This window comes from Phocoena phocoena, chromosome 10 (assembly GCF_963924675.1).
Source record: "Phocoena phocoena chromosome 10, mPhoPho1.1, whole genome shotgun sequence".
NCBI classification, from domain to species: domain Eukaryota; kingdom Metazoa; phylum Chordata; class Mammalia; order Artiodactyla; family Phocoenidae; genus Phocoena; species Phocoena phocoena.
The window spans coordinates 72,664,913-72,690,760 of record NC_089228.1 but is presented as its reverse complement, the minus strand read 5'-3'; the positions used below and the strand labels follow the sequence as shown (position 1 = coordinate 72,690,760).

The following is a 25,848-nucleotide window of genomic DNA, read 5'->3' as shown; positions in this document are numbered from 1 at the left end:
CCAGATGAGCCTGGAGTCAGGGAAGACAACATGGACAACAGCTTTCAATTCTGATGCAAAACAAGCAAAGGGAGCAAAAGTGAGAAGGAAGAGGAGAGAACAGCTGGAGGGCAGCAGCCTTCTGAGAGTCGAGGGTAGACACAGGAGAGCTAGGGTAGGAAGGAGGCAGTGTGCAGTAGGTAAGAATAAATGCAAAACGGAAAAAACCCAAACCTCTTCTCAATTATTTCGGGGATAATGGAACATTAGTTTTTCCTACCTGCCACACTTCTTCAGTAAGACTTCATTTTACACCCTAAGAAGTAGAGGGTCGGGACAAGTCTTCCTAGTTTATCTGCAAGGAAGCTGAGGCTGAGAGTAACTTGCACAAAGGTGTCTGATGATGGGTTAGGTGAAGTCCTGGGACCTGTTTCCAGATTCTGCTGCCAAAGGCACCTTCTGCACCCGCCCGCCTCCCACCCCCCATTGTACTGCTTTCCTTGACCTTCACAGACACGATTTTTCCCTAAGGATCTCACCTTTGAAAGTGTTTTCAAAGGCCAGGCTCCAGCACATGCCTAAAAGGAATAGAGATGAGGGACCCATACAGGCCTTTTACCTGCAGCGGTGTACATACAGGCTGTTTACATTACAGAATCCACTTTATACTGCAAATGTGCTTCTACAATTTGTGTGTCCGCTGAACCAGTTTTCTCCACGTAGTTAACACTATAAAATTCCTCTATCTTCATTCCTGCGAAAAGTGTCATACTTTTTTTTCTCAAACATACCTCAGGAAATTTCACTAAGAACCATGGAAATAAACGGGGCACGGGAATATAGGTCACAGCTCTCTACCAACTGGCAATCTGGAAGAATTTTAGCCCCAGTTTCTTCTCTCTTGAAATGTAGTTAGTTATGTGCTTGTTTCCTCTCTAGACTGAGCTGAGAGTAGAAATCATACCTGAATGATCTGTAGACTCCTAGTGTCTAGCACAACGCCTGTAAACTGCTCAATGGTTCAGTGCTTAATGCCAGACACCCAGGAATCCTCCGGCTCAGAGCACAAAGGCTGAAGAAGAGCCAGAGCCCAGATCCAGGGCTCAGCCCTCCTGAGGACAGCAGAGCTCGAGTCCTGCCTGAGCAATGCTGTTCCAGTGCCCCCAGACACTGGAGTTTCTTTCTTTTCCCATTCCTTCCCCCCCAGTAAAACCCTGGCTACTCTCTCCACACCAGGCAGTGCTAGGGCCCCTCTCCTGGGACATGGCCTCCTGTACACAGGCCTGAGGGCTTTAACCATCCTAGGAGAAGGTGCCTGGTCTTTCCTCTGGGCGTGCCTCTGCGGAACAGACTCCAACCCGATCCTAATCGAGCAGCCAGATTATCCTTCTGACTCTTTATCCATGGGGCACACCCACTGCAAATGGCCTGAAGAGGGGCAAGACAAATGTGTGTCATGTTGGACACACATTTGTCCTTAGCAAGGAGAGAAGCTTGACAGCAGGACACCACTGTAAAAGTCATTAAGGGATCCATCCACTGATGTAATTATTCTAGCCATAGTTATTCTAACTTCTGTTAGTTATATGAGGACAACTTCCACTTTATGTATTGATTACTGAAGAATCTTGATATCCTGACTGCTACTACCTATTGGTGGTGGTGGAGAGCAATTAAACCATAAAGTAGGGAGCCTAAAAAATAAATAAATTAATTAAAAATAAAAATAAAATTAAATTAAAAAGTAGGGAGTCTAAGTATAAATTCTAGGCCCCGAAGGAAAATTTAAGGAGTCTTATACCCTTACCCCAGGAAGTTACCCCTCTGTTAGTTTCCCTAACAATTTGGGTAGAGTCACACTTGTGAGGGCAGGAACTCAAATGGGCTCAGTGGGGCTGATTTTACAGATTAGGTTACAATTTGGTCAAACGTGTGAATCCAAAGAGAAACATGTTAATTCTGGAACAAGTTTTATGTAAAATAGTTTTTTATTTTTTTCATTTCTTACCTATCCCTTAGCCTTCTCGTTCCTGCAGAAACAAAAGAAATGTAACGATTAAAGAAAAATTCCTGCAGATTGAGGCACATTTATCTAACTTTTAAATGACCTCATTTTTCCTTCCTCAGTTAAGGGCCCATGTGAGGGGAGCAGGGAGGGAGGGCGGAGATGTTCATGACTAAACTTTCTCCTTGACCAATTTTGTTTAACTTGTAATTTAGAAAGTCTGATCAGTTAAAATCCTACCCCCCTCACTGGCAGGGGTATTCTCTGGTAATGGTATTTAATAACAGAACTCCCACTGGACATTTACTTACCCTTTTCTTCTGGGAAAAGCAGCCATTCCTCTTTGCAAAATCAAGACAATCACAGTTGCACATTTTCCCAAATCTTTGGCTGTATTGCAATGGTTGTTTCATTTTGTAATCTCCAACTAAACATTTCCTAACCATGGATTAACAATATAGTTACTGACTGGTTTCTTTTAACAGTATTTATCCAACATAACAAAATAAACTGCAATTTGTTATACTTTTTTTTTACAAAACATTTTATAAATATTTTTACAAAATGTATACAAAGCAATTTCAAGTGAGACATACTATACAAATGAAGGTATTTAAGCAAATAAAGCCCACACCACACTGACAGTGAGTGACGCGTCCTCTTTAAGTCAAGTCAGTCTGTAAGGCCTCCCTAATCTAACAAAGTCTGCTAAATTCTTCAGCGCTAAAATAGTTCTTTTTCATAATTGCCAGTTTAAAATTTGCTTTATCTTTAGGCAGTACTTAAGGACACAGAAAATCAAATGCTTAATAACAAATTCACACTTTTCCACAACAGAAAAAAAAAAAAAAGAAAAGAAAATGATTTTTGTTACTGAGTATGAGTAGCTCTAAAACTTAACTTTGACTAATGAATCTGAACAACTGAATGTTGGCCATCCGAGGCTGAGATCTCACCCTCCACCAGAGGGGCCTCGACATGCGAGTTATGACCTAATCACAGGAGTAAAATACATTTCATAATCGTCATTTGTCATTATCTAGAATCTTTCCTCCATAAAAAGTAAACTTACATACAAGGACACAAAAATTTACAAGTTTCATTTTGGTAAATCAGGCTCTCCGTTTTCTAGACAAGTGTCAAGGCTTAAAAAACCCTTTAAGATGGTATGTCCAAAAGCTGGGACTGGGGTAGCAGGGCAGGGTAGGGAAGAAAGAGAGGTGACAAACGTACATGGAGCTTATCTTGTCTCTTAAGCATTCCACTGATTCAGTAATTACTGTAACCCATTAGTAGCCTCCGTGAAGGCTTCTAGGTATAAATTTCCACAATGAGAAGAATTTGATCAGGAGGGACCATCTTTAAGTCTTGCTAGGAATTAGGGGAGCATGAGCCCTAAGAGAAGAGCCTATGAAATCATGGGGTTCAGGGCAGGGTGTTACCCCAGGGCTACCCAAACAGAAAGTTCCAACTGGCAATACCAACTTATCTTTCTAATATGTTACAATACAGGAAGAAGGGGAAATCTGCAACTTGGACATTGGCACAAATAAGGAAAACATGGTCACCGTAAAATGGCCCAGATTTTCCAATTTCTATTGGCTCAGGGGTGGGAGTGGGGAGAAGGTATTTTGCTTTTGTGAAGACTGGCTGTCTCACAGGGTTTCTTTGTTTGGGGGACTAAGGAGCAGGGAGAGTCCAGGTCTTCTGTTACTGAGTTTTCTAGTAATCAGAAGCCTTCCTGTCCATTGCAGGCCAACCTGGAAGAGAAATGTCCAGCATGATGACAGTGGGGTCATCCCCATTCTGGGGATGGCCAGAAGCGGATCTTGGCAACATGTTAGAGTGAAGACCAGTGGGTGCACCTCTAAAGCCAGAGAGATGGACAGAATAAATGAGAGCCCGTGCACATAACAGGGAGGGTGAGCGTGTACACACTGTCGCCAAAATGACCTCTGGATCTGAACAGCCCAGACACACGCACGCACACATGTATGTAAGAGGGTACATACAAAATACCATATGTAGCTTTCCCAATGCTAGGAGATACTGATGGTTACAATGACATTGAGAATGAAAGTGTCAACAGAAACGGGATGACCTGGGGCAGGTATACAAGAAAGGAAACTGGGGAAAGCTCCCTGAAAAGAAATATAAATAAATAAAGCAATAAATCACGTTCACGAACATGAACGTGGGCCAAACACAAACTATGGCAGGGAATGTCCTTTGGCTCTCAAGTGGGAATCCCGGGTCTCAGATCTTTCCTCTCAGTGGTGGGCTGGCTGGTTACCTTTGGTTTGTCTGTGTTTTGGTAATGATTGCTGCCAGGGGTGACTACTGTTCTCAGACAACAAGAAGCAGAAACAAGGCCAAAGTCCCCTTAACGTTTAAACTGAAAAATTACAACACAGTTTTCAAATGAAAATACTTTTGACGCTTGCCTATTTGTTGTGGGAGGGGTGCAAAGAGAGGTTAAATGCAACAAAACCCAGCAACCAACAAAAACGTACATTGTATGCTGCCTAGATCCAATTATAGAACGCAAAACCCTTGTTTTTTCTCAATAGTTAACATATATATGCTTTTACATATATACATATTGTAATCCTCATGGCTCTATCCCGGCCTCCCCTGTACACTGTGCCACTTAACTGGTTTCCATTTTCTTTTATTTCGCCTGGTGAGATTATCTCAAGTCGTGCTGTCGTAACTCAAAACAAAGTATTCCCTAGATGAAACTCAACGCGGATATGCTGAAGAGGTGAGGTTTTGCTCCGGGAGCATCAGAAAAGCACTTGAACGATGAACAGGAAGCCCTGCTTGTGCGCTACAGGTGCTCACGCCAGGGCCATGGGTCCTGGCAGAGCAGCCAGGACTAACTGCTCAGAGGCGGCCAAGGGGAGAGCCATGTGGTCTCCCGGCCCATGACACCCCAAGACCCCCCCAAAGCCAAAATTTGGAGATGCAGTGGGATTTCTTTAAAAAGTATCTTCTATCAGTCCTGTTTGATTTTCTTTAATAAGTCTGTTCTTTTCAAATGACTTATGATTGTCAGAATTTTACCCAGGGCCTAGTGTACTGTGATCTCATTGAGTTACAGTGTTTAAAAAAAATAAAACAGATAAACAAAAACAAACAAAAAAATGACTATAAGCACTTTCAAAACACTTGAAATGTGTAGGGCCCATCAGACTGCTTTCTAACAAGGATCAGTTTTACTGAAGGATCTCCCTGTAACCACGACGAGTATTGCTCTTAAACAAAGAACGGGACTGAGATTAGAAAGAATAAGCTGTGATGAAAGATCAAGCAGGCTGGAGACAGGAGACCATTTCCATTGCTTTTGCCAGGAAAGAATGTAACTTGTCCGGGGCAGGGTCTCGGGGGCAGGTGGGGGAGGACTGCGGCTATTAACACTCTAGGATACTATTTACAGCTGCTTCTAAAATGGAGTCAGTTTCTACAATGCCTTCACTGTGGTCCGGGATGAACTTTTCCAGGCAGTTTTCCTGCGAAGCCATTGGAGAAAAGTTGGGGAAATCTAACTCAACAGAGCCGCTAACCGTGGGGTCACTCTGGGGCTGCCGCCCCGCCTTTTTGAGTTCCAAGATGTTCTTAAACGTTGTTTCTAAACTCTTAGTGAGCTGGAGATCAGGCTGGGGCTCGGCTGACCCTTTCATGATGTCTGTGTGTAAAACTTCATTCTTTGGAGAATTCCGCAGAGTCTTGTCCTGGAAGGAGCTATTACACGTCATCTCCAGGTGCGAATCTACCAGGAGGCTTGAGAGTTTGCTCTCAGGACCGTGATCTGGTCTGGACGAGTTCTTCCGGTGCCCTTCAGGGCCGGGAGAGCACTCACGGCCTTTCACGGAGTCTTTCCGGCTGGTTTTCTCTTCAGACGCACTCCGGTACTGAACTGAGCCCATTTTGTCAAATTTCAGTGCTCTGCCGAGGCATTCGGTTTTTTTAGCAATGTTTCCTTCTGCGGAGACCACGATGTGATTAGGCACTAGATGAAACTGGTCATGATTCGTTGGTTCTGCCACGCCTGCTTTGGCTCTGTCTCTGCTCTGGGCCTTGGCTGTCAGATGCACAGAACTGGTTGTTTTACTGCCATGCTGGTCACTCCTGCCAAACTGTGTCTCATGAGCAGCTTTATCAAGTTTGAAGGAACAACAGAAATCAGCCTGAAAGCCCTCTGGAAATGGGAACAAAAAGAACATTAATGAAAGAATGAGACAGGCCCCTCAGTGGGTCAGGTGCAAACCCACCCCACCCTACCCCACCACACCGAGTCAGCTGTTCATGGCCAGGAACGTGCAGAAGCACAGTACTTGAGGGGCGTCCTTGAAAAGGAATTGAGGCTGCGGGGCTGCAGCTTCCAGAGGAGCTTAAACCTCTTTGAGAAAGGAGCTGCTGGATGACAAATGGGAAAACCCAATGGGCAGAAAGCTCCACTTTGTCTTGGTCTCTCACTGTAGTTTTTGATCAGTTTTTTATTAATGACTGCTTTGAAACAGTCTGAAAACAGAAACCAGATGCTAGTATCAGCCTCGTTTCTTCCTTGGAGCAGAAGGCCCTGAACGGAGGCTCTGGCGGGGGGCTGGGGAGGACACAACTACTTGTCTGTGGGTGATGGCACTTCAGTCCCTCTAAACACGTGGCAGGGGACCTGGCATAACTAGTGGCACTTTGCCAGGAACACAAAACGAACGATCAACATGCACCTTAAATGGTATCTGCTTGGAAGGACGGTGGGGTATGGAGGAACCGGGTCTGAGGGTGAGTGCTGACCTGTGCCAGGCTTGAAGAGCCAAGGATGGCGAGAGAAGTGTTAGTGAGGATTTAGGGGGTGGGGGGTACGGAGGGAGGGAAGCAGGTTGCTGTTATGCAAGGGCAAAGAAAGTGTTCACTCTGGAAGTAATGAAAGTGAAATAGAGCTTTGATGATACTATAAAGCCACAAACGTGAATTTGTTCACTAAATCTCAAAATATGAGATCTAAGGGATACAGCCTTGAAATCAAAAAAGGTGATTCCACCCAACAAACACTGTGCAGGTACAATACAGAGGAGAATGGGGCATGCCCCTGCCCGCGTGACACCAGGCCTGAGAGGCTGTGACAAAAGAGGAGGGTTTATCCCCAAAGCCCAATTCACCCAGTGGCAATAGGGGATTTCAGGTTCTAAGAAAAAGGGGCAGAAATATATCTCACATTATTCTCTTGTTTTTTGGAAGGATTTGAGGATTCTCCTAGGTATACAGCAATTCTCTAGGACTCTCCCTTTACACTGAGTATAAGGATCATGTATTCTCTTTGAAAATTTCTTAAGCCACATGAAACACAAGGCTGAACCTTAATATTTAAGTATCAGAAAAGATGTTAGAAAAATATAAGTAAAGCCAGAGGAAAATAATATTCCAATAGGAGGAGAATGGATTAGCCAAATTATCGAATTAGTATATTAAAAATTTATTAAATATTATTTTGAAGACTATAGCAACAGGATAAAAACTTCAGATGTGTTAAATGGAAGAAAATTAGAATAACAAAATCATATCTAGCACATGACATATGATTATAAGTGATGTATACAAATGGGAACCATAACTGGAAGAAAACTTGGAGAAATAATAACATTCCTTTTCTAGGATGGTAAAAGTATGGGTAAAAATTGATATTCCATAAATTGTTATGTTATTCGATTTAAAAAATTTTAGACGCTAGAAAGAAGTATAGAGAATTCATTTTTAAAAGGCAGAATGTGGGTTGAATCTAGCACAGATGCAAATGGCAGGAAGCTGATGGGGTGCGGGAAGAGTACCAACAAGGAGCACTACATTCTACTAGAGCCTGTGGGCAGGGACCATGTTTCACTGATTTCCCCCCAACAATGCATTGCACATAGTGAGAAAACTCAATCATTTGCTGAGGTTTAGTTGCTTCTGGGAAGGCTTCTGACTTACTTTAGTTCTCAAAAACTAGGGAAAGATTGATAAGTTTGAGTTTACAATGGGGAAGAAGAATCACTTAACTGAATGTAAAATTCCAGTTTGGATTTTGCAGAACAACCTTTTCAGAGTATTCATATCCTGCTCTCAACTCTGGATTTTTTTCTCCCCAGAATTCAGGATCTACCTTCAGGTTTCAAACTCCAAGGTCACTTCAGACAGTCTCCGCAAAGCCATAGTCCCTGAACCCTGGCGGTAGCTCTCCTCTGCTTTTACTCTGGCGTTTCTTACCGGGGTCTACAAGTGCCAGACGCTTGTCCCGGGACAGAGAAGCTCTTTCCTCTTGGTTGAACATTCTGTCGATCATCACCATCTCAGCGGAGGGATTGATCCGCTGAAAATGAGAGAGCCTAGTCATTTCAGATGCCCTTTAACAAGTGCAAACAGCTCGCTGTGTTTTGGGGACAAAGGAAGCAATCAGAAAGGAGAGTATGTTTATCCTTGACATACTTTTTTGAATCGTGTTTTTTGGGGAAAGGTAATTTACCACATTGGTACAAACTTCAGAAGGTACGAAAGGGGATGTGGAAAGTCAGCCTTCCTTCTTCGCCTCCCCTGTGCACTGCCTTCCTCACCCACCCAGGGCCCTCCCTGCAGGAACCCTCGTGCCAAGCAGTTTAATAAACTCTTCCAGAGATAGTTTATGCACACACACAAGTTTACGTTCTTCGTTCTTTATTTTTGCACACAAATGGCAGCAACTATACACACTGTTCTGTACTTTTCTTACTTCCTCCTCTGCTTAATACGTGGGAAATCTTTTCATTAGGATAACCTTTTACTTTATATTCTGCTATGCTATAAATTGTGTTGTGTTTTGTTTTTGGCCGTGCTGCATGGCTTGCGGGATCTTAGTTCCCCAACCAGGGACTGAACCCGTGTCCTCAGCAGTGAAAGCACAAGAGTCCTAACCATTGGACCTCCAGGGAATTCCCTATAATTATGTTTTGTATTAAGGCTTTCCTTAGAATTATTTTTTGCTGTACAGAATCAAATCTGAAATTATATTTCTGGGTCTTATTTAACATAAAAATTCATGGCAGATATAATTTGTCCAAGTAATTAGTCCATTTGTCCAAGTCTGTCCAAATGGTCCTTTTCTCACAAATGATAGAGTTAGTCTTTTTGATATCTCAGAGTTTTGTTTCAGAAATGACTGTCAATATAAGAACAACTATTTCAGACTTTGGTGGCACAGTTTTAATATACATAAGTACAGGCATATCTCATTTCATTGCGCTTTGAAGGTATTGCATTTTTTTTTTTACAAATTGAAGGCTGTAGCAACCCTGCATCGAGGAAGTCTATTGGCACCACTTTTCCAACAACATTTGCTCACTTCATGTCTCTGTGTCACGTTTTGGTAATTCTCCCAATATTTCAAACCCTCCACCAGCAAAAAGACTACAACAACTCACTGGAGGCTCAGATGATGGTTAGCATTTTTTAGCAATAAAGTATTTTTAAATTAAGGTATGCACATTGTTGTTTTAGACACAACGCTACTGCACACTTAACAGACTGCAGTATAGTGTAAACATAACTTTTATTTGCACCAGAAAACGAAAAAGTTCATGTGAATTGATTTATTGTGATATTCACTTTATTGAGTGGTCTAGAACTGAACCCACAATGTTTCTGAGGTATGCCTGTAAATATATACGCTTTAGTTAAACACAAACACATACACATACATATTTATACTATATTGCATACGTGTATAATATAGTTCAGCTAATCTCTCAAGGTACATTTTCAAAGCTGATCTCAAATTAAAAGCCACTGGTAAGAGACCAATTTATTAAAGTCTGTATGATTTTAGAACTGCTTCTAAAATCTCAGATAGGTTTGGTCTTTCCATCATTTTCTGAGATACCTTACTCCTTTCTCTAATTATCTGGTGTTTTAAAATTAATTTTAGGGGAGTTCCTCAGCAGTCCAGTGGTTAGGACTCAGCGCTTTCACTGCTGTGGGCTGGGGTTCAATCCCTGGTCGGGGAACTAAGATCCTGCAAGCCATGCAGTGCGGCCAAAGGAAAAAAAAAAACAACAACTAATTTTCGTTTCTATTTTGGGCGCTGAAAATGCTCTGGAATGAACGAGTGGTGATGCTTGCATAGCCTTGTGAATATACTAAAATCCATCAGGCTGTATGTTTTAAAATTAAGCGTGATTTTTTTGGGGGGGAAATTATTATTGTAATATATGACAAAAGATTCATATTTATTTATTTTTTATTTTACATTTATTGGAGTATAATTGCTTGTTGTGTTATTTCTGCTGTACTATGTAGTGAATCAGCTATATGTATACATATATCCCCAGAGCCCCTCCCTCTTGAGCCTCCCTCCCACCCTCCCTATCCCACCCCTCTAGGTGGTCACAAAGCACCGAGCTGATCTCCCTGTTAAGCATGGTTTTTATGACATGCTAGTGATCTCTCAATTGAAAACAAGACAAAACTAACTTTTTTTTTTTTTTTTTGGCTGCACCATGTGGCTTGCAGGATCTTAGTTCCCAGACCGGGGTGAAAACCCGAGCCCCAGGCAGTGAGAGCACAGAGTCCTAACCACTGGACAGCCAGGGAATTCCCAAGACAAAACTAATTTTAACACCTGTCACCACCTCATCTTCTCAGATACTACTCTGAACAATATTCAGCAGGAGTGTTGCCGGCCCTCTCCCACGTCTTCTGGTTGGTGAGAGGCAGTGGACAGCATCAGAGTGCGGATGGGGGTCAGGTGGTCCTGGTCTGTATTCTAGCTCTGCTAATTACACTGCAAACTTACTGGCTGTACGATGTTGGGCAAATTACGTAACCAAAGCCCTAGTTCCTCATTTGGAACCAGGAAAACGATAGCACTGACTCAGTGTGATCAACCATGGAAAGCATAGCAAATATAGCTGATGTTAGTAGATGATTCAGTCAAAGGTAAGTTTTTCTACAATTTTAAGTATCTGTGCCTTTTAAACTATGTTGGGAAAATGTAATTTCTTGAAGTTTTTCTCTCTGAATTAGTAGCTGTGACCTGTGGAGTTTAAGAAACAAACATGCTTGGTAGTGGGACTTTACCATGGCATCTTCCAGGAGCAGGCATCTGTACTTGTTAAGCATAGCTTGGGTCCTTTTTAGGAGCTGAGTGGCAACTGTTTCAAATTCATTGTCAACTTTAAAAAGAGAGAGAGAGAGAGAAAAAAAAAGTAAGAGAGCGCAAATCACCCACTAGGTCCTTTTCTCCTTAGGACTGAAATGAATTATCCCTCCATTTTCTCCTCTTAGTTTAGTTCCCCCTTGGTTAAACATCATCCTTCTGCACTCCTGTCCCTCACTGTTCACTGGAATGTGATCACAGAAACTCATTTTAATACTAGCTTATTTTCACTCTAATTAGGAAACTAAAAACATAATGCCTTTAATTAAGATCATTTATAAAAGAAAACCACGTTAACACAGACCAGCAGCAAATATCAATGAACAGAGAATGATCTACTAGTTTAGGTGAGCTAAGCCTCCACTTCCTTCCAACAGCATGAAAAACTGAAACCGCTGAGACAATGAAGTCCTACTGTCCGGGCTGGGCAGACCAGTTTCACATAACGACACCAACTCGTCCGTGGCATCTCGCAGGTCATGGTCCTGTGGCTCTGTCCTTTGTCTGTCTGTCTCCAAAGGTCTCACATTTTCCACTTCACTCTTCTCAGAACCTCCACATCCCTGTTTAATGCTGGACGTGGACGCTCTTCCCTGGTCCTCCCAGGGAAGCTCACAGTGGATTGACTGCTGCACTCCCCTCAGAGACCCTGCTCTGGACTCACTTTGTAACCTCAAAGAATGCTTTTTGGGAGCTACAGGATCTATCTAATTCATAAAAGTGATAGTAGCAGCTCAGGGTATGTATGCATTCTATCTAAACGCAAGGACAGTGCTTGAATCACCGTGCACAGCACCTCGTCCAGGGCCGTCCTGTCTGCAGCCAGAGTCCACACAGTGCTCTGGATTCACTGCCCTCAAATGTGTCCATAAAATATTCGGACATTCGGGTATCCCTCCAAAGAATGCTGAGAAAAATAAGTCACAACCCTAAACGTGGACTGGGAAATCAAGTAAATTGGGAAGAAGGTAGGTCTGCAATGAAAAACAGTAACCTGGCTACCATCTGGGGCTGACGAGGCTCTGGTTCTCCTGTGGGGTGAGTCCCCAGGAGGGCATCCCTAGGAGGGTGTCTGGTGTCAAGGTGGCACTCTGGGGGTCCAGCCTGCTTACCTTTCTTCAGGTCTTCCTCCGTGGGCATGGAGCCCTGGCACACATGGTAGGAGAGCAGCCTTTGCACTGCGTCACTGAGTGATCGGAACTGACTTTTATCAGGTGTCACCGTGTGGGTTTGGTCCCTCTGTAACTGCTGGAGAATGCTGTTAAAGAGAAATTACCAATGGCAGTGTTGAGTCATGTGAAGAAATCTAATCACGATGGTTATTTGCATGCAAAGACAATGAGAGACACAGGAATGTTATTATCCATAGTATAGCAGGTCTTTTTTCCCCTCAGTTTTTTTGTTTTTTTTTTGCAGTACGTGGGCCTCTCACTGTTGTGACCTCTCCCGTTGCGGAGCACAGGCTCCGGACGCGCAGGCTCAGCGGCCATGACTCACGGGCCCAGCCGCTCCGCGGCATGTGGGATCTTCCCGGACCGGGGCACGAACCCGTGTCCCCTGCATCGGCAGGAGGACTCTCAACCGCTGCGCCACCAGGGAAGCCCTCCCCTCAGTTTTATACTTCATACATCATGGTGGGTTTAGAGTTTAGTCTAACCATCAACACAGGGGACTCAAACTATGACCCTCAGGCCAATCAAAGGGTATGTGGTGGCTAAAAAGACCAAGAACTATTCTCCTTAAGAACAAAAGGGTGAACAGTAGGCTCAAACTACATTTGAGATATAGATATAGATATAGATAGATAGATATATCTCCTAACAGAAATAAAGTATAGGGAAAGATTTCCAAAGTATACTTTTAAAAAATATGTAGTATCATAACCTGACTGTTGTTGGATATTTGTTGAAGGTTAGGAACCTAGAAAAATGTTCAAAATGGGTCATTTCCGAAGGTAACTCACAAAGCTCCTTTAGTTAGCTGTTTTGCAGCAGGCCTCTTTTGTCCTCCCGAATGACTATCCACCTAAAGACAAAACACACCTCTTATTATTCCCTTTTGTAGAATCAGCAAAATACAGTTATACATAAAGGTCACTATGTTTCCAATATTTTCAAATCCTTATCAAGAGCAGACTCTAAGCATGCAGCATTTGCTATAATTTGCCAGTGTTGAAAAATGAAACAAAGAAATCCACAGACCCATGTAGCGAAGCTACACTGTGTCAAGGTTATAGAAAGCTGTACTATCAGCCCCTTGGCAGGACATGGCTGCACCCTAAAGCCTGACTTCCCAACTCCCTCTACAAAGCTTCATTCTGTTTTTGAAGAAATATGTTTTAAGTAACAACTCCATAAACATCTGAAAATTCAGTAGACGGTCCTTAATTCATCCTCTCAGTGGTAAATAAGGGAGCAAACACGTCTGAGCTCCTGTCACATACAGTCCAGGTGTGTGACCTAGCAGAGGGCATTTCTTGGATCACGGTAAGGAACAAATACGCCTTACATCAGAACCTGAGAACTGAACCAGATCCTTCACTGAGTATTCCAGGCAGGCCCAGACTACCACAGATTTCATTAAGCTATTACAATTTTGATGGAGAAGAGACGAAGGCCTTAGAAAACAAAAGTTTTTTTCTTCTTTTTCAGACAAGTATGGGTTCAAAGACCATAGGGACTGACTACTTCACACACTCCTGCAGGAAAAAAAAAATCTCTAGTATAACTAAGAGGAACAGATTCACTTTTGATAGGATAATAATCATTATCATTCAACAGTAAACTACATTTTTTGAGTGTCTACGATGTGTTGGCTGCTGGTATACTATTAATTCATGAGGAAATGAAAGAACTGTAAACATGTGAGAAATAGAACAGACACACTCGTCCTATAAACATTAACACCACAAGGCACGGCTCTCGGGGAAGGTCTTCAGTGAGCACTTTTGTGGGTACCAGGGTGACAAGGCCGACTGTGCAGATGACGCCAGACAGCCACTAGCAAACAGAAGGTGGTGCGACCACATTTTCTGTCAATCATGCTGAACATTGAGAAGAAGCTGTGCAAACTGTTTTCTACCTGCACAACTGGCTGGCCAGGAGATGATCCAACGACTTTTTCCTGCTGTGGTTGTGGGGTTCCTAAGGACACCGGTATAGCTTTGCTTCCAGAATCCTGTCCTATTAGAATGAACACATGAGACAACGTTCAACAGAAACAGTAAATCAGGCCCATTGTGCAACCCCTCGAGTCCAACGTACACAGATTACTGAACATTCTGAAAGGGATTTGTTTATCATGGGTGCTGGCTGTGAGGAAGGAGAGCAGGAAGTACATTTATCTACCAAAGCTCTAAAGACAGAGGTAAGGATTATTAAAGCTTATTTAGGTAATAAGTAGAAATAAACACATAAATAAATGGTAATAAATAAAAGCTGTCAACGCTACAGTTTCAAATTATCTAAGGTCTAAGGAATAGGCCTCAAAGCAGTGATCTGTCAGTATTACAGAACCCCCAAATACTCACAACTTAAGAAAGGGAGGCCCAAATAGAGGACTGGCTAGGAGTGTTCATGCCGTCATCTTTTCTAGTACTTATTGAGCAGTGCGGGTGTTCAAAGCTTTAGAAGAAATGGAAGACATGGCCCACCATTTTTTTTGTTTTTGACTGGGGTGGGGGAGTGTGGGGGAGAGATTCTAAATATACAAATACAGGATAGTTACAAAGTCGCATGTGCCATATAATACTAGGTTTCATTGTTTCTAAGCAGCACATTTTTTCCACATAATTTAATGTGTTGTAATTTAAATAGAAGTGCTTTTCTTTTCCTCATTAGTATATAAGATACTACAGATGCAACATGGTACATTATTTGGGTGGAAAGGATACGGAAAGAAGGAAGGATCAGAGTGGAGGTGAGGCTGAGTGGAAGAGATGCGGGATGAGGGTTGCGTGAAGAGTGTCCCCTGGTGCTGGGAGGACTGGGACAGACTAAGGAGAGCTCGCAACAGGGGCTCCTGACCTGGCAGTGCTGTGCTCAAGAGGCCTGGGATGGGCGCTTGTCTCAGGCCATCTGCAGTCTTGGAAGCAGAAATGGGGGAAGTCTGATTCAAACTTTTTTTTTGAGCCTGTGAAAAAACATTGCCAAGATGGAAAAATTAATATCATGATAAAAGCTTTAATAGATCACTTAAAGTGCCAACCAAGTCTGTTAATGAGTCTCCCGCATCACCTTCGGTTTAGCTTACAAAAGTTTAAAAACATTATTCTCCTATCACATCGGGAGAAGTGCAAAGAGTACCCTTTAAAGTCTACAAGCCTGCTGAATTTTCTTGACGCCATTCAGGAGGGAGGACTGATCCCAGCTGAGCTGATTGACAGCCGCTACTTTCTCACTCCTGGAACTCCTGTGTTCATGGTGCTCAGATGCAAAGCTGAGCCTGAAACAAGTCTCTACCCCCAACAGTTTCTATCCTCAGTAATGCAATGTCACGCCTGCAAGGATTATGACCCTGAGTATCAGTTCCTGTGTGGGGTCTGCAGGGATGCTGAGCACCCGGTCAGGGCCCAAGCACCAACCCCAAATCTACTGTCAACATTCGCTGTCCACTGTGTGGATGATCTAAAGGAAATCTCACCTCTGCCGTCTGGGATGTCTCTAGTTCATGTCATGATAACTAACCTCAGGTGCCATGTAATTGGGAAATGTAATTCAACTGAATATTAGTCTGAGCAAAATATTATTAGAAAAAGTAATCTAATGTTTAAACTGTTGTGTGCTTCCTTTCTATAAATAAGGAAGATGAACTGGATGATGTTTAAGGACTAACAAATTCCTTTTAGCTCTAAAAAAATCTGTTATCTCTATAATGCATTTAAAGTAAGATGATAAAGGGTTTCTAAACTACTCCCAAATTTTAATCCTTTATGTTATTACTACTTCACAGTGCAGTAAGTTTTCAGTTTTTCCTTCAGTTTTATATTTTGTATACCAGCAGATGATTTAGAGTTTAGTTTAACCATCTCCTGCGACCTTGGCCTAAGCAAAATGTTCCCACCAACCATTCACATGTGGCCGCTCACACAGACCTTGGCAATACCTGGCCATTGGCCAACTAAACTCATGTTGATATTTCTGTTCTAAACAATGAATTATTCTAAACAATTAATTAGCTATTTGGTCCTTTTTTCTAATACAGAAATGGAGATGGATTTGACATCAACCAAGAAAGACTGGAGGAGGTCAGTACAAAGTTGGAAACAGTCACTTTGTTCATCCTTCCATTAGCAGGGAAGGTCGGACCTGCATCTCTTAGTGAGAACACCATGGGGGAAAATCTCCCGGTCTTCACAGCATTTGCCCTAGAAGATAACTCCACACTTGCCTACTGTAGGGAAGCTCTTCACAAGAAGGACACCCGTGTTGTGAGGAGGCCTGGGGTGAACAGTGAGCACAGGCCTTCCTCACAAGTATTTCCAAGGGACGAACACTAGGGGCCACCTTGACCTAGTGGTTAGCATTCCGGGCTTTCACTGCCACGGCCCGGGTTCAATCCTTGGTCGGGGAACTGAGACCCCGCAAGCCGCTCAGTGCAGCCAAAAAGTAAATAAATAAAAACAAAACTAAGGGCCATCTTGAATAAAAAAACAAACAGGTAAAAGTTGGAAAAACGTGGTCTAACAGGGCAAGGCTATATTCTAGATGGGACTCTGAAATAACGAGATCAACAGATGAATAGATGAACCAGAATGAATACGTTCAAATGACCAAAATCCTCACAGCAGTGTTGCCAGGACACAACAATTTTGGAATTTCTTTCAATATGCCTAGTTCACATGAAACAGAAGAGTATCATTCTAATTGCTTAAGAGCACACAAGTTTTTTTTTTTTTAATAAATAAATGTCATTACCTAGCCTGATCTCCCACCTTATTTATCAGATATCACCTTGAATGATTCCTAGCTATTGAACAGACAGATAAAACAAAATCCATGCATACAGAAGTAGTAAAACTATAAGAACAGCAAGGAAGAAATCACCATAAAAGTCAGGAGAGGGGCTAGGTTAGGAAGGTACATGGAGGGGGGTACGTTCTGGGGTACCGATAATCTATTTCTTGAGTGGTTACATGCATGGGTATTTGCTTTATAATTATTTGTTAACTGTACATTTATGTTTTCTGTATTTTTCTATGTGTTTTTTCATAATACAGAAGAGTAAAGAGAAAAAAAAATACTCTGAACAATCTAATCTAATGTCAAAGCTTGAAAAACTGCCATCATTTAAGGGTATAAAGTACTGTTGTGTCTGAAAACAAGGTTACTAACTGTAGGGACACCTCTTGTTTGAGCAGGTTTTTTTGTTTTTTTTGGCTGCAAGGTGGTCTTTCTCTAGTTGCAGCGAGCGGGGGGGGCTACTCTTTGTTGCGGTGTGCGGGCTTCTCATTGTGGTGGCTTCTCTTATGGCGAAGCACGGGCTCTAGGCGCGTGGGCTTCAGTAGCTGTGGCACGTGGGCTCAGTAGTTGTGGCTCGTGGGCTCTAGAGTGCAGGCTCAGTAGTTGTGGTGCACACGCTTAGTTGCTCCGAGGCACGTGGGATCTTCCCGGACCAGGGCTTGAACCCATGTCCCGTGCACTGGCAGGAGGATTCTTAAGCACTGCGCCACCAGGGAAGTCCTGAGCAGGTTTTGGTGTAAGTGTTTTACAGTCCCCTTGCCCACACCCATGTGGGGGTTGAACACTGGCATCATTGCATTTTCATCTTTCAGCTGCTGCCAGTACCCCTCACTGTGTCCCTCCCCTTGGGACTGGAATGATCTCCCCACCTCTTATGCTATGAGGGTAACACAGGTTGGGCGGGGCAGGTAGGGCCAGGATGGTGGTAGAATTGTAATCCACTGGGAACTTGGTTTGGTGTCCCCACTGGAATCTCCTCCATTCACTAGGTCTGTATGTTTGGAAAGCTCTGCTGCCCAAGGGATCTGCTCTGTTCCCAGATGTTCGCTGGTCACTGGTCACTCCCAGTCCCCTGATTTCAGAGCAGGACTTTTGTGTGTCTGGTTCACTGCTGTATCCCCAGCACCAGAAGAGGGCCTGACACCATAGTGAGCACACAGTAAATCATTGTTAAATGAAAATAAGTGAGTGAATTCCACTGCGGCATTAAGTCATAGGGGTCTGTACTTCCTCCTAGTCCAATGCCCCTGCCCAGGAGCCAGCAACTTTCTCTCATTCCCTCCAAATTTAGGTTGCCCCCGAACTGACAATTTTTCCAGAAAGAAAATATATCATTCAGGTTTTTTTTTTCCTGAACTCTTAGAGAACACTTTTTAAAAATTTTGTTTATTTATTGCACCAGGTCTTAGTTGAGGCAGGCAGCCTCCTTAGTTGCGGCATTTGAACTCTTGGTTGCGGCATGCATGTGGGATCTAGTTCCCTGAACAGGGATCGAACCTGGGCCCCCTGTTTTGGGAGCATGGAGTCCTATCCACTGTGCCACCAGGGAAGTCCCTCTTAGAGAAGACTTGCTCTTGAAATATATTTTCTTCACAAATAGAGAAGCTATTTAAGGATATTTTGTTGAGAACTTGGCTCCAAGAACTCTGCTCATATCAATGTACAATTTTAACTCTTTAGACCCTGTATTATCTTGATACCACGTGAATATACAGAAATCCACCAATGAATCAGAATACTCCATATATCTCTATCCCCCTCTGTGGTACACTTTGTAAGAAGCCAACGACAAACCAGCAAGATGATATTTGTCAACCGACAGGCATTTGCTGAGTGAGGGAGGCCATCTGGGATCTTCCCAGCCCAAAGTCTCCTCTGGGAATTGCCCCATTGCCATAGAAATGGGTTGGAGCCAGCACAGTTGGACACACAAAGGTCTGTTACCTGCTAGAGGGCATTAAGAGCTAGAATCCAGGGAACGAGCACCTTTTCTTCCCATGGAAAGTGCCAAGCCTGTCAGTGAGCACAGCTTCTCTACCCAGAGGGGTGCTTTTTTCTATTTTGGCTCAGAGGGGCACTTTTTCCTAATTTGAACAAAGGCTCCATATAGAGCATCAGCTCTATATGTATAGAGCATCAGCTCTATACGTATAGAGCATCAGCTCTATACGTATAGAGCATCAGCTCTATACGTATAGAGCTCCGTATAGAGGCCCTGCGTGGCCACTTCCTCATGTTGCCCACGACTGGCTCCTCTGGTCAAGGGTGACTGAACCACGGGTGGGCCAATCAGACTCTCTCTCCTTGGAACTGAGAATTGGGGGAGGGGGAGGGATACCTAAGGGCTGTGGTTCTCAAATGCAGGTTTATAGCCTAATTGCATCAAGATCACCTGGGGGAGCAACTGAAAGACAAAGTTTCTGGGTTCCATCCACAAAGATCGATGCAGAAATCCAACGTGGGGCTTAGGAATCTATAAATTTCAAAAGCTCTCCAGTTAATTCTGATACATTGCTAAGTTTTGGAAACCACTGCACTTGCCAGTCTGTTTTTGTTTTTTTGTTTGTTTGTTTTGTTTTTGCCAGTTTCTGTTAAACGCTTGGAAGACTGAGAGAGGACCATGAAGGAGAGAGGTGAGGCCATGCCATCTTGAAGAGGCCAAGGGAAGAGCAGAGAGCCTGGTTCTGACTCTTATAAAGAAGCTCCACTACACGAGACGTTCTCCTTTTTGCTAAATGTGTTAGGGTGAGTTTCTAGAGAGTTGCAGCCCGAAGTGCCTTGACTAAGACATTTGGGTGTCCACCGTATGCACAGCACCATGGTGACCACAGAGAAGGCAGCTGAAGGACACCACACACAGTCTTTGCCCTCTGAAAGTTTACCACCCAGAAGACAACCAGGCCCACCCAAACACAGTGTACCATATTATGGTGTCCGACCTCAGGCCCTCATGCATGACCAGCAATCCTCTTTTTCCCCTGGCCAGCTCCTTGCTTATTTTCCACTGAAGCCTATTTCATTATCTTCAAACCTGTAAGCCAGGTGAGAATTCATTCAACTTTCTACCACCAAAGCTACGACATCACCTGCAACCCCATTCATCCCTTCCCGCTTCTCTGTTACAGTGGAGGAAGCATCCCCCAATGCTTTTATACAAAGAATCCCACCAACGTTCTGGAATTCATATCCTTCTCCTTCCCATGAGCTTGGAAAAGAGCTCAAGCCTTTCCCGTATCTTATAAAAACCACACCCTGACTCCACACATCCGTGGAGCTACTGCAGGGTCAGTTACTGTCATTTTTCTGGAAGTTGCCTGTGCTTATCACCACACTCCCCTACTCCCCTTAATCTATTGCAGCTGGCTTCTGCACATATCACTCCATGGAGACAAATCTTACCAAGGTCAACAACTGCCTCATTGTTGCTACATGTGTCAGAAACATTCCCATCCTGACTTCCACCCACTTCTCAGCAACACTCCACTCTGTGGACACCATCCCTCCCGTCTGCCTCATTTTCCTTTCTGAGCTTCCAAAGCTAAGGGTTTTACGCCTCCTCTCTGGAATATTCTGAGTCTTACCTGCGGACCCCTCTTTCTGTGTCCACCCCCTAAGTGTGTTGGTGCTCTGGGGCTCTCTCCTGGCTGCTCCTCCTCTACTGACACACTCTTCCTGATCCGTTTCATCCGCTCCCACCGCTTCCATCACGATACATATGCTGGTCAATCCCACTTCAGCTCACAATTCACTCTGCTTCAGCACATGTAGCTGTTGCCCGTACGACTTGGTTGTCCCAAAGGTACCTCACCCTTGACAAACAACCTACATTGAACTCAGAACTTCCCTTCAAATCATGATTTCTTCCCACGTTCTCTATTTCGGTGACCCTGGGTGTCACTGCCAGAAACTTCTGTGTCACCCTTATTCCTCCACTATAGCCAATCAATCAGAAGTTCGATCTAACCTGCCTCAAATCCATTCACTTCTCTCCATTTCTTCTGCCACTAGGCTCAAGTGGGTCTGCACCATTTCATGCTTACGTTACGACACTGGCTCCTGAGCCCGGCGTCAGGGTCCTGTAGCGTTTAGGGCTCGCTTACCTTTCCCACCTAAATCTTCACATCTCACTTGGACTTGTTTTCCTTCTCCTGCAGAACCACGTTCTCTTCTCTCTGCAAGGCTTTGCACTTGCTGATTCCACCGCCTGAACATTCTTTACTCAGACCCTTTCTTGCTGGATAACTTCCTTCTCCCATAGTAGGGCTCAGTCAGAAACCACTATTTCGTGGAAACCTGCTCAAACCATCCCATCTTGGTGAGAGGCTCCTTTTCGGAGCCTGGTGCCCTGGGCTGCTTCCACCAGAGCACTTAGAATACTGTCTTGCGGCCGTTGGCTTATCTGCTGCCTCCTGCTCTGCAAAAGACTGTTGCATCCCTGGGACTTGGCCCAGGGCTGGCCCCGGCAGCTACTGATACACTGTTGAATGAATGAATCAGTGAAGGAAATATTGTACCTGGTGGGCAGTATAAATAACAAGTGCAGAGGGGAGATCAGTGGAGGGTCCGAAAAAGGCTTCATTCTTTTAGGGGCTTTGGGTGCCCCGAGGGAGGAGAAGCATCTAGGCCAGATAGGAAAGGACATTCAGTGAATGCCCATCAGCAAAGGCTTGAGGCTCACGATGAGTCTGGCCTGTTCAGGGAGCCATGAGGGGTCCTGCCTGGCTAATCTGGAGCAGTTCAGCTTGAGAACCTTAGCGGCCAGGCTGGGCGTTGGTACTTTCTCCTGTGCAATGGGAAGCTCCCAGATGATTTGGTTCAGGTCACCAAGCAAATGTTTTAGGAAGATAAATGTGGTGGAAGCCAGACTTTAGGGAGAGTCTGAAGGCAGATTAATCACCCAGACAATTGTTACAGCTGTCTAATTACAGTACAAATGGGCCTTGGAAAACATCTACCCAGCGGTCCATTCTTCCTCGTTTGCACTTCAGAATCACTTGGGGAGCTTTTGGAAAATGCTGCTGCCTAGAACCTTTAATCTAGACCATGTAAATCAGAAGTTATGAAGGTGAGGCCCAAGCATCCATATTTTTACAAAGCTCCCCAGATGATTCTATTGCGTTGCTAGGGCTCCTCATTTTCAAGAGAAAACTAGGGCTCAGAATGTAAGATAGGAACTTAGATCACAAAACCAGTCACTGGCAGAGGAGGACCTGCAAGTGAGCTCTGACTCCTATTCCAACTCTTGCTTTCCCCATTATACCGCTGTCCCTCTTAAAGTCTAGCTCAGGGTATAGATGTAGAAAAGAGAGAAATGGGAAGCAGTGTGGTAGAGACAGCTAGCTGGTGGAGTCTGCCTTTACAGCAATTCGCCCACGCTCTGAACCTCCATCTCCTTGACTGTGAAATGGGAACAGTAATGCTACTTGTAGCCCTGAAGTAAGGATTAGAAATAATACAGATAGCCCCTGCCTGTACCAGTTAATAATATGATCATTATTTTCATTGTTATTGGGAAGAATGGATATAAGACATTCAAAGAAGAATTTGTAACTTATTAAAGGTGCAGAGGAAGAGGAAGAAACGAGAACATGTAGATTATGAGTCTGGGCGTCTGAAAATACAGTACCTCCACAGTAAGGCAGGCAGGCTGAGCTGGATGGGGAGAGGAATTAGGGAGGGGCGGGGCGGGCTGGAGACTTCAGTGGTAATCGCTTTGGAAATCTCACGCGGCGAGGCAAAGCGCTGCAAAGCACCAGTAGGTGCTGCTCTCAAGGAATTTAAAATCTACTAGAACTTTTAGTGATCTAAAGAGATTTGGACTTAAAATAATTTGTTTACTTTTGTTTGATAGTCTAAACTCTTGCAGACTGCCTTCTTTGTCACTAACTTTTGAAATATTAATCCATTTAAGAGAAAGTTTAAATCCTGTAAATGACTCTCTGCATTAAGAGATTTAAATTCACAGGGCTCCTCAGAGACATGGCTGATTCTAGGTCTGTGGCAAGGTAATCACAAGACATGCCTACAATATCTTGTGCTTCAAAGTGCTCAAAGGAGGTGGGGATGTGTCAGAAGTGTAGAAGTCAGCTTAAGTAGGCCTCCACTGACCAAACTTGGGACAATATAAGCATCAAAAAGAATAATGAAAGCAATAAATTGCAATGTTAACTTTAAAGAGAATACATGGCCTTTTGGAGATATACACTAAAAAATTACAGATGAACTTATATGTCTGCTTTAGCTTCAGAGTAATACTGGGCAGGGGAGACTGAGTGGGGTATGGATGAAACAGGAATAGACATGAGCTGGTAAGCACTGGAGCTGATTGAGCATGGGGGCTCATTATACTAACTTGTCTTTATTCGTGTTTAAAATTCCCTGTAATAAAGTTTTTAAATTAATGCAAAAAAACAACTATGATTTCATAGTGTTAAACACACACACAATGTGAGACGAAAAAGCTCTTTTTTATGGAAAAATCCCAGTCAATAACAGTAGATAGGATAATATAACCAGCAAATCATTTTGCAACCACTAATGCAATATATACCAATGGAGTCCAATCACTGGGTGAGAGGCCGGGAAACAGGAGAGTTACGTTGTCCCAAAGCACCACCCTAGAGATCATTTCTTCCTTATATGGGAACAAGATACCTTTGAATACCTTGAGGAGAAACCTGGCAGGGGGCCACCGTAACCAAGTGCTCACATCGGAATCACCCATAATGGGAAAAATCAACATTATGTGCCAACCATTCAGCCAGAATCTAATCATGAGGAAACAATCAGAGGACACACTGAGGGCCACCCTACCAGACAACTGATCCAGGCTGCTGTGGCCTAAAGAGATGTGACAATAAATGAAATCAGTGTTCTCTGCTTTCTAGAGTGAGGCATTTTCATAAAGGACATTACTGGGTCAACTGGAAGAAATGTGATATAATGTTTTAATGTTAAATTTCTTGGGGGTGATAGTAATACTGAGATTGTGTTGAAGAAGGTCTTTGTTCTTGGGAGATACCTGCTGAAGAATTTAGGGGTCAAGCGTCATACCATTTGCAAGTTACTTTCAAAAGGTTCAGAGAAAAGAGTGTGTGTGTGTGTGTGTGTGTGTGTGTGTGTGTGTGTAGAGAAAGAGACACAGAGACACACACAGAGCAAATGTTGCAAAACATAAACAACTGGTGAATCTAGGTGAATAGGTTCACGGTACTCTTCCAACTTTTCTGTGGTTCTGAAAGTTTTCATAATGGAAAATGTGGGGTGGGGACTTAAGTTCGCTCTTCAAGAAGCTGGTTACACTGGTTGCCTGCAGGCAACTGCGTGCCTGGGGAACAGGAGGAAGGAAATTTTTCACTGTAGTATACACCTTTCTGCACCTTTTGAATTCTGAACCAAATAAGTGTATTATCTATACCAAAAATAAAGTTTATATTTAAAAACTCATTGTTCTCTAATATTAATGCTTTATAGTATCAAAACTTGACAAATTAAATTTCTCCAAATAGATAAACACTGTAGGCCCCTGATAATGGTATTTTTGTTCATTACAATGTTCTATAATTTATACAGAAATTATAAAAAGAGCCACTGTAAATGTCTCTGGATGTCCTAGGAGTTTAAATGTTAGATGACACCTCAGCACTATTCTTCCAACTTGTGTTGCCTCCAAGGCTGTGTCTTCCTTCCTCCAAAACACCTGATGCTTTAATTGTTCTGGAAAACCTGCAGCAGAGCACACAGAACATAATGCAACTGATCTAGTTCCCAATACTCTCTGGCATTAAAAGTCACAAAAACTACTTTGGAGCTGCCAGTGTAGGCTTCTTGTTACCTTTGGATAGTTGAAACTTTGGGGAGTCAGAAAGACAGATTTTTTTTTTCCCCCTCATTGAAAAAAAAAAAAAAAGGAAAAAGAAAGGAAATGACCATGCTGTGGCTGATTATGTATAATTGATGATAATAAACATAAAGCAGATCGATATATATAGATATATAAAGTAATCCTCAAGTTCTATAATTAAGTAAAAACAGGTATGGTGTGTTGCAGAGATAAGTATATATGTGACGTTTGTGCTGTATATGCAGAGGACATATCTGGGGCAAGAGAAAGAACCTAGAAACAGCGGTGGCCTCTGGAAGAGGAAGACTTACTTTTCATTCTGAACTATTTTGGGACTGTTTCTAGTGATTACCAATGGCATATTTTACTTATTTTTGCTAAATGCATCAATATGTTGATAAATGCTGTCCAGGTATCACCTCCTCTACCTGGGGTAAGTTTTTAAAACTAGAAGAAAACATGAGTATCTGTAATTCCACCACCCAGAGAACTGCTGTTAAGGGAGCAGTACATTTCCTCCTAATCAAGTTTCTGGTTGTTTTGTAAGCAAGAGGGTTTTCTATTTTCTAGTTCACCATATTGTCTTTTAACATCTTTCTAAAAGAGAAAACAAATTGCTTATTAAATATTTTACAGTTAAATGTGCATTTTAAATATTTCACATTTAAAATGTCACTTAAAATGACTTTGTAAGCCTTCCCCCAAATCTTTAATTATTTTTCAGAAACATTTAAAATGGCTACATAATACTTCATTATATCCAATAATCCTCCTACTATTGGAGAATTATTATATTGGGTTTAGAACACTTTTTTGCACCCAAAGTATAGAAGAATATCTATCTATAGTATGCTATATTTGAGTAAGAAAGGAGGGGAAATAAGAAAATATGTAT

General features: G+C 43.0%; 1 protein-coding gene across 1 annotated transcript in view; it reads right to left on the bottom strand.

Annotated features, from left to right (window-relative positions):
- Positions 1–2,358: 2,358 nt before the first annotated feature.
- BICRAL (BICRA like chromatin remodeling complex associated protein) overlaps positions 2,359–25,848 on the bottom strand; it is a 33,579-nt gene continuing 10,089 nt past the window's right edge. The window contains exons 5-11 of the mRNA XM_065886112.1: positions 15,176–15,281; positions 14,232–14,332; positions 13,114–13,175; positions 12,263–12,408; positions 11,072–11,166; positions 8,231–8,333; positions 2,359–6,185 (exon numbers count right to left, since the gene is read on the bottom strand). Of these exons, the coding sequence (XP_065742184.1) occupies positions 5,398–6,185; positions 8,231–8,333; positions 11,072–11,166; positions 12,263–12,408; positions 13,114–13,175; positions 14,232–14,332; positions 15,176–15,281 (1,401 nt within the window). The 3' untranslated portion in view covers positions 2,359–5,397. The remainder of the gene's footprint in view (positions 6,186–8,230; positions 8,334–11,071; positions 11,167–12,262; positions 12,409–13,113; positions 13,176–14,231; positions 14,333–15,175; positions 15,282–25,848) is intronic.